The sequence below is a fragment of the Chelon labrosus genome (genome assembly GCF_963514085.1).
Source record: "Chelon labrosus genome assembly, chromosome: 23".
NCBI lineage: Eukaryota > Metazoa > Chordata > Actinopteri > Mugiliformes > Mugilidae > Chelon > Chelon labrosus.
This window is the reverse complement of record NC_140356.1, coordinates 10325230-10334524: the sequence shown is the minus strand read 5'-3', so window position 1 is coordinate 10334524 and position 9295 is coordinate 10325230. Positions and strand designations below refer to the sequence as shown.

Genomic DNA, 9295 nt, shown 5'->3' with positions numbered 1-9295 from the left:
AGAGAATGCTATGGAAATAATAATAAGAAGAATAAAAACAAAATAAAAACAGTGAATTTACGGTTGCAGATATTCGACGCGGCCGCCAGAGGGCATAGTTGACACACCTGGCGATCCATCAAGAGTTTTATTTTCTAAACGCTAACCGGAAGTGCGTTACCATGGCGTCTGGCTTAGCAGTTAATATTAAACGCTAGTTACTGTGTCATGACTCCGAGTTGCGCTTTCAAACTCCATAATGCGGCGTTACATACGTGCACTACTGCTGTGCATGGTGTTTGCCGTGTTTTCCGGCTTGTATGTTTACAGTAAGCTGTTTTACTCGGACGTGGCGGTCGGAGGGAACGGAGCGAGGAGAGTTTTCAACCCACCGAGAGTCCCCGCAGCCAGGCGAGGGGACAAAACCGGGCCCCAAAAACCGCATTGGTACAATAGGTAGGACTGGAAATGATAAACTTTCATGGGCCGAATGTGGAAATATATTAATAGTTTGATAAACGTGCATGTAAATATGCAAATAATACAAGTTTTATTCACACTAAAGATGTATAGGAATGTGACCAAACGGTCCTAAATCTGGCAAATCACGCTCCATACAGTAGTTTATATTGTAGTATCGCGAGACCTGCTCAGGTGCGCAACCTCACAAGCATCATTCCTGTATTTATTTATTTATCACTAAAGCATGCCTAGTTACCCACTAACAGTTTGTGTCTTACAGCTTATACAATAAGTTAATTCGTTATTAATATGATAATATTATAATTCTGTGATATATATGCATGTCCTCTTAAATTGGAAATGACTCAGTGATGTTTACATGAGAAGTTATCAATTAAATAAATATTTGCAGTTTCTGGCAGAACTGAATACACAGCTCATGCTCATGAACCCAAGGATTAGTGAGCCCTGCTAATGACACAAATGTCATCAATGACCTTATTGAGATGCAAACACCCTTTGTGTATTCTGAAGATGACAAATACCAATTACGTCAATAAATCTGTGTACGAGTACGCTGCAATGTCAGATTATTTCTTGGCAGAGGATTTGAAAAACAAGCAGCTGCTCGAAGTCTGTAACAAGGACAAGGAAAAGTCCAGTGAGTGCCAGCAGAAGATGGACAAGCTGAAGGAGCAGCGTATAGGGAGCCGGAGGAGTCCAAAAATTATTTCAAAAATCTGAGGGCAAATAAAATGTGTAATATGCTTCCTTAATGCTAGATAACATGTATCTGACTTCCTGTACTCTAACTCAGGTACATCATGCGTCAGCGGGGTCAGATGGATGGTGCTGGTAGCAGCGTCCAGACCACACCTGAACCTCCCATGCACCTGGCCGTGGTGGCCTGCGGAGAGAGGCTGGAGGAGACTCTCACCATGATCAAGTCTGCTGTGCTCCTCAGCGTCAAGCGCCTCCACCTGCACATCTTTGCTGAAGATCAGCTGCACGCCAGCTTCATGGAAGTTGTGAGTAGGACATTTTTGTTCCTTGTCAAAAGTGGAAAATAAGGATGGAGCCTGTGTTTGTGTGTCCTTATTCCATTCAGTATTCTGTGGAGTACCTCCACCAGAAGGTAAATTAATTCTCATTTGTGTTCCAGTTGGAGTCGTGGCCTGATTTTATTCGCTCCAGGTTTAACTACAGAGTCTACTCTATCAGCTTCCCCAGTGAGAATGCAGCCGAGTGGAAGAAACTCTTCAAACCCTGTGCTTCTCAGAGACTCTTCCTACCTGTGAGTTTTTTTAATGTGAATATTTAGCTTTAAACTGACTCTTGTGGCTTGTCGTATTGTGCAGAATATACTTCTAATATGCACTGTTTAAAGCACAGGAGAATATCCGCAGTATTAATAATTCAAGTGAAATCTGTCTTTTGCAGCTGATCTTAAAGGACGTGGACTCCATCTTGTATGTGGACTCAGACATCCTGTTCCTGCAGCCTGTGGACCGCATGTGGGCGTTTCTGTCCCAGTTTAACTCTTCTCAGCTGGCCGCTATGGCCCCGGAGCACGAGGAGCCACGTATCGCCTGGTACAACCGCTTCGCCCGCCACCCCTTCTACGGCAGGACGGGCATCAACTCGGGGGTCATGCTCATGAACATGACAAAGATGAGGACCACATTCTTCAAGGTAACACTGAATGTTATGAAACGCAGACGAGATCGGAAGACGTTTTATTCACCGCATTAGTGTGCTTCTTTTATTGACCACAAGATGTCCTCCTTCTGCTGTAGTTGATTTGCAGCAATGTGTGCGAAAGGAGTCAGTTCCACCCTGTTCCAATACGAATCTCCCAACCACTATGATATGTGCAAACTGTAAACATAATTTACAATAAGTATAACTTGTATGGGTTTACAGAATGACATGACATCGGTGGGGCTGCGTTGGGAGGAGCTGCTGATGCCTCTACTCCAAAAATACAAGCTGAACATAACATGGGGAGACCAGGACCTCCTCAATATAATTTTCCATTACAATCCTGGTGAGACTACACACACCCACAAACATACTAATATACATATAACACGTATATGTTCCTCAAGGAGTTATACAGATATTCAGATCTGTGAAATTATACGAGGTATGTACTTGGCAGTATTGACCGTTTCACAAAAATTTGTTTGTGTGCATCCATTTCCAGAGTCCTTGCTAGAGTTTCCGTGCCAGTGGAACTATCGCCCAGACCACTGTATCTACGGCAGCAACTGCGCCTCGGCCGAAGAGGATGGCATCTACATATTGCATGGAAACAGAGGGGTTTACCACGACTACAAACAACCAGCGTTCAGGGCCGTTTACGAGGCCATAAAAAAGGTTAGGATGTCTTTGTGTGTGTTTGTGGAAATGTGTACTTGAATATTTAGAATTCAGTGCACTGCAGTGTGCTTCTTAGATCCCTGCATGTTGTTGTGCAAACACCAAGTTACCAAACTCAAATTCTGATAAGAATCAAGTCTGACTGCTTTGGCAAAAACACAAAAAAGATTTTAACACATGCTTGAGTTTGTTTTTTGCAAGAGAGTTGATAGGGAGTGGAAACATCTTTTGCAAAAATGTTCTGTCGTAGTGAGAAGGACAGCTCTCCATTTTTCTCTATTAATGGGCAAGGTGACAGTTTTGATGTCTGCTTTATGTGTTGTTTTCCCTTCATATCTCTACCTATACTTTATTTTCCATGATATGTAACATAACCTATACCTCAATATTCTGATGTAACAACAGTCTAGTTTATTCACTCCAAACCAGCTGAAACAAACACTCCTAATTCACATTTCAAAAGTTTGCTTTATATTCGCCTGAGAATTATATAGAAACGTGACTAGCAAGTGAAAAGCGGCAAGTGCCCCTAGATAAAAGACTTCTGGCTACACCGAAGTTTTAACAAGGACTCTGTGAGCCTTTTCAAATTGTTATAGGTGTAATTTAGTGCAGCATTTGATGGAAGAAGCCCCTTCGTAACCCCAGTGACACATCTGCTCTCATCCTCTGCCCTGTTTCTTCACCCTCCTAGATGAGATTTTGGATTGGTGCTGACCCTAAGCACTGAAAGTGCCGGGCACTTCAGATTGTCTGCATTGGAAAACAAATCTCCACCACCGGCGGAAGGTCGGAGTGAAAGCTAATTTCCCCCATGAGGATGTTTATGGGTTGCTTACCAGCAGTGTAATGATATTGACGACACGAGTGGCATTTACTTAATGAAGCCATCAACGCTCGGAGTCTCATTGCTTTCCTATTGAACGTAGATCAGGATAATGGCTTATCCATACTTTATCCATAGCCTGCAGTCAAGACTGTGGCTTTATAGGACAGGATCAATTATGGCAGCAGACACACACACACCTGCACTGTATGTGCTGACAGGAACACCCACACACACACAAGCATCCATAGACCATTTTATTTCAATAGTGCTACTTTTATAGATTTGTGATTAAATGTGGTTTGCCAGAAGGATGCAGTAGTAAGGATTAATCCATTATATGAGACAGTTTCATCAGATTCAGCTTGTACACTCGGCAGATGCCCTTTAAACTTTCTAGTACTGTTGGGTACTGTTGAGTAACTACTAACAGGACGGACAGAGTGAATAGAAAGGTTTAGAAAACTGGTGCAGGAAAGAAATACAGGAAAATTGAAGAAGAAGACGAGCAAATCAGTGTGGTCTGATAGGCACAGTAGCAATGACCAAACTTTGGCCTGTTTGCAGTCTTGTGCTCTCTCTACCATGCATAATATAACAGGTTTCAACTCTTCTCTATCTAATATACAAGCAGAGAAACTTCCTAAAAGAAAAACAAGAACTAAAAGACAATGCACAAGTACACAGAGTAACAACAGACAAAAGTGCAAACACTGCTTGGAGAGCACATTTATACTGAGGCTGATTACTGATGTGGAGCAGGTGTATGGTCATGTGACTGGGCTGAGCCACACTAATGATAACTGGATCACAGGTGAGGAATGGCAGGGCATGACAAGCAGGTGAAATGCATTCTACTGCAAATTGTAAAAGTGTCCTACAAAACCCCGTCAAGCCAAGTCAGCAAATAAATCAAGACAAATGCTCGTAAACGTGCCATTTATGTTGGGCTAATACTAAAGATTATTTAACTTCTGGTTAATATTTAAGTCAGGATCAACGTTCCAATTAAACTGGAGCTAATGTGTCTAATGTATCCTCACACAAAGAAACGGAATTGCAAACAGCAGAACTCCTCCCTGTCTGTGTCTCGAGCAGACCACAGCAGTCTGTCCATCATAAAGCATCTCCTCCCTCCCTCCCTCCGCTGCAAAAAGCCGAGCCTAGGAAGCCGCAGTTAAATTTTACAACCGGTGGTACGTTCAGAGTCGGAGTCTGCGCACCAGCAGCCGCAAAAATCAATACGCCAACTGTAAATGCAACTTTACGGCCGGCGTGTGTGTGTATAAGTATGTCCTCATAAAAACGCCATTCTCTTTGTGACCCAACTGCAAGCAAATGAGCCGGCATAAAAAATGGTAATTCCCCTTTGATTTCCTCTGAGCATTGTAAAGACCCCTTCATTATTGGGAAGACATGAAACTTCTTCTGTGATCCCAAGTTATCACTGGACGGTAAGCCTATAGCATAAAACTGACTCCCAAGAATGAATGTGGGAAGCTTTATGTTTGGCCCAGCTGACCAATCAGATTTGGAGTCCCGCATGACTTGAGCCGTGCCTTACGGGTTTAGTTTTTAATTTAATCTGAAGAAAGGTACCTTTCAAGTGCAAGAGAGCGCTGCACAAAGCACCACTTTGCTTGCTTACTGGAGGATCTGAACAATTCCACTGGAGCAGTAGTGGGGCGGAGGGATCCTCAGGAGAGTTACGACTACACGTTTGGGGATTTCAGCTGCTCATTTGAAGATTCTGAGCCCGTTCTCCCAAATGTTAAGCTGGTTGGTACTTCTGTTTTTAGCTTTATGCTACCTGAAGACACAGAGAGATGAGAGAATGAAAATCATAGTCTCCTTCATCACATTGAGCTACAAATTTTAAAATTGAATTTATCAATACTTGTCTCCTTCTACACTAGATCACAAGCGTCTCAGTCACCCTTTGTAAAAAAGAAGCTAGTCTGCACCATTTAAGAGCACATTTTGAACAATTGCAACCATTTTTAAGAATAAATCTATAGAGCTTTTTTGAAAACAAATCTAACCAATCGATGTTTTTTTTTTTTGTCGTTCCAGTACTCCTTTGGCACAGACCCAGGGACTTCTTTGTTGGATCCTTTAGAAGAGGAACTGCTGAAGACGACGCACACTTACTGTGGTAAATCCCACACGCTCTTCACCAAGAGACTGGCACGCAGTCTGGTAAACATCAACCGGAAGACACCGCGCAGACGGTGACGGAAATGAAGGGCTATGATGAAGAAGAGGCCGAATGTAATGATGCTCCAATACCAGCCGTCCTGATACCAGTTCTTAAGCTTAAAGTTTGCGTAGCGTCACATACAGAGTAGTGACTTTCCAAAGTAAAACATTGACAGATTATTGACATTTTCTTTGCTCTGGCAAGCCTCATACTACGTTAATCAATACTTCTTTGTCACTCTAAGACGGTAGCCTACGCAGAGTGTCGTTCTGTCACTGGTAACTGCTAATTTAGAGCAGCGAGAAGAATTGATTTTTGGTTGTAACATTAGCAAAATGTCAGCAGTTATGCAATAATTCTAACTGGGAAAATATGGTATGGGATTGGCGGACAGATCCAGTATTATAGGCAGCATCAGAGGCAATACTGGTATCATATCAAAACAACTGTAGATCATGCCTTAGCCTAACTTTTACAAGCCTTTCAAAGAAATTTAACTTCAGTGTTGATTTTACCAGCTGAAGGTTGTCTGCTTTGAACAGACCGTCCAAAACACAACAGCTAAAGCTTGATAAACAAGTTGTTAACTGGCAGGCTGACAAAACTCATGAACGTACCACTTTGATTCCTCAGACAACTAATGACTGAAGCTTTGAGATTGTTTTGGAGAGCAGCTGCATAAAGCTCAGTCTGACAGCTGGGATCGTCTCAGACTGGGACTAATAACTGTTCACCTCTTGTAAACTGCTCTGGAGAAGAGCGTGATGGAAATCCCTGAAATCTTCTGTAGCCAGTTGGCTGTGTAGCAGAGAGCTGAATTTAGCAGAGACAAATATTTGCTTCAGATTTATTAATAGATTGTTTTCTGGTGTTTTTAATCACAGACTTTATGAACATTTTTACAGATTTCTTTTTTTTATTGGTCTCTTCCACGATTCATTTTCTTTTTTCAGTGCCTTTAGTTACTGAAACGTGTAAATGTTCGGAAGAGTAGCTCGTGACTTTCCATATTGGAGAATTTGTTGAACCGTGTGAAACACTCTTATTAAAAAGAGTTATTGACCGTATCAGAACTGGACAAGAGGCTTTCTGCAAAGCCCAGTTTTGAAAGATGTATGCACTGGACCACTTTTTCATCTTCCAAAATCCTCTAAGCAACACTCTGTTAAGTGAACGTGTACGTAGAAATTGACTTTTGTGAATTTTCAGACAAAGTACAGGTAAACTGATCATGTAAATAATTCTGGGTGATCCTCGTAGGGAAATTGCTTTGTCACAATCTCTCAATATGCATTTCGATAAGGCGAGATATTAAATATTTTGGTGGTTAGACTCCAGTTAGAAGTGATATTATAGAGTGGAGTTGCAGAAGGTATGAGACGGGAGTCTAGAGGCTGGTGATGGTGGCACAAATAGACTGATGGAAACTTTATGATGAGGTGGAGAATGGGACAAAGAGTGTTGGTCAGTAGACGGATGAATCTGAAAAGCAGAGTGGTAGAATTGCAATGAATTTAAAGAACAGGGACTTGGGACTGACCGTCTCAGAGAACCAAACTGATCACTGAACAAGAGTAGTGATGTTGAAATGAAATGACAGGGTGGGAAAGTGGAAGTGATGACATGAATGAAGCAGGAGACGTAGAACGTGAAAAGCTCTTCCTTATCGAACTTTGACCTCATCTTCATTGAGGAAAAACATCCTTAAATATGTTAATAGTAATAATAAAAACATGTCAAGCAATGTATAAATGTTCCAGCTAATATACAACATAGAATCACAGTATGGAGGAAGTGCAAAAAAGGTCAGTTTCATCTACGTCAGGGCAGGAAACTCAACACAAATTATGATTTTAGCTCATGTTTATTTTAAAATGTTCCATTTTTAATGCGTGGTAATGTGTGTCAATACAGACACACGGATATGCCGGAAATGTGACTTTAAGCATATGTAGCTGTATGTATAGATATTGCTGTTGAACATACGAATAAGCTCCAACTTCTCTCGTGATGCCAAAGTATTTGTTTTATTTCTGAAATTGTGATTTTTGCACCGCTGAATGTATTTTGTACACTATGGATTGAAAAGGTGCTTGTATTAGTATGAGTTGACATTATTGTGTTCTGTATTGTTTATGTTGTAATGTTTCAAATGAAATCACTGTGTCTTTTTTTTTACATTAAATATCATTTCAGGTTTGTAGATTTTGTCTTGTAGTGTCATCTGTGACCACCAGAGGGCAGCATTTTTTCACTAGTTCCTGGACAAAAGCTGCACGATTGAGGTAGTTTTGAGGAGGGGAATGTTTCTATTATCATTAAAATGGTACTTTAAAAATGGGGAAAACTATTTGGATGAATTAAAAACATACAATTAAATAGCTTAATATTCGTAGACAGCAATACTTAGGTCCCTGTTACTTAGGCTTGGATGAGTCGAATACAAACATGTTTTATATTTACCCCATTTTTGTTGACTCTAAAGATCTAACTTGGAGAAGATGGATGCTGTGTTTCTAACGCATCCTGCGCAGATCAATGGACTTGCCGATAATCTATGACACTCTCATAAAAGTGTAAGTGATGGACCAATAATGCAGCCCAATAGATGTATCTCTGTGAAACTGTACACCAATGACTTTGGGGAATGGGTTTATGCTTATTCCCATTAGGCTCAGCATACGATCGTCCATTTATGGCTCCGGAGGTGGTTTGATTCATTACACCAGAAATATCCTTCATTCATCACTATATATCCATATGAGAGCTTATCAATTACCTTTATTGACCTGTGGGCTTAAATGCAACATGTAACAGGTCAGGTCCCCAGGGAGAGGGAGACAATGGCTTGAGTTGAGCACCGCGTTGAAAAATTCAATACCATCCGTCCTCCAAGGTTTCATTTTCCCGAAACTACATGTTTTATATCGCAATAAATAACTCTGATTTTATTTCTTTTGTGCCGTCACAGCTGGCAGAGAAACTATTTAAAATAAATAGGAGGCCTCCAGCGTTTAGAGTGGGTCGAGTGGAAGATGAGGGGGGAAAAAGAAAAACACGGGGACATCGCAGAATAATTAAATGTACTTCTGTGTTTGTGATGGACATAAAGAAAAATCCAGGTAAGGTTGGCCATTTTTTTTTTCTGCTATTGTCTCCAGAGACAGAAATGTTGGAGAGGAGTGCAGGAGTGGGAGGACAGAGAGAAAAGGCTGATGGAGTGTGTTTGTGATGGAAGAAAAGAACAAGGCTGTCACAGCCAATATAGCATTTAGGGCACTCTGTGGCTACAGAGCTCGAACTGTTGGAGGTTTCTTGCTCGAGTTGAACCTCAAAATGGTATCATCAAAAGAAAAGAGAAACAGAGTTATAGAGAAACGAACATACTGCTCCATGTAAGACTAACCTCACGATCTCTACAAGGAGCTGTTTTTCTTTATATTGTG

The 9295-nt window shown here is 41.2% G+C and overlaps 1 protein-coding gene across 2 annotated transcripts; it reads left to right on the top strand.

Moving 5' to 3' along the window:
* The first annotated feature begins 36 nt into the window (after positions 1–36).
* On the top strand, positions 37–8134 carry gxylt1b (glucoside xylosyltransferase 1b). 2 transcript variants are annotated; one of them, XM_084573692.1, is made up of 7 exons: positions 37–435; positions 1259–1469; positions 1604–1735; positions 1882–2133; positions 2365–2488; positions 2648–2820; positions 5723–8134. In XM_084573692.1, exons 1-7 carry the CDS (start codon positions 239–241, stop codon positions 5882–5884), a joined length of 1251 nt encoding a protein of 416 aa, XP_084429818.1. In that variant the 5' UTR covers positions 37–238; the 3' UTR covers positions 5885–8134. The 2 variants fall into 2 exon arrangements, with proteins under 2 accessions (XP_084429818.1, XP_084429817.1); XM_084573691.1 differs by having other exon boundaries at positions 2365–2820.
* The last annotated feature ends 1161 nt before the right edge of the window (positions 8135–9295 follow it).

Coding starts and splice junctions, on each gene's coding strand:
- gxylt1b (XM_084573691.1), top strand. CDS start 239: ATGCGGCGTTACATACGTGCACTACTGCTGTGCATGGTGTTTGCCGTG. Junction 2,134..2,364: donor TGAGGACCACATTCTTCAAG/GTAACACTGAAT, acceptor ATGGGTTTACAG/AATGACATGACATCGGTGGG. Junction 2,821..5,722: donor TTTACGAGGCCATAAAAAAG/GTTAGGATGTCT, acceptor TTGTCGTTCCAG/TACTCCTTTGGCACAGACCC.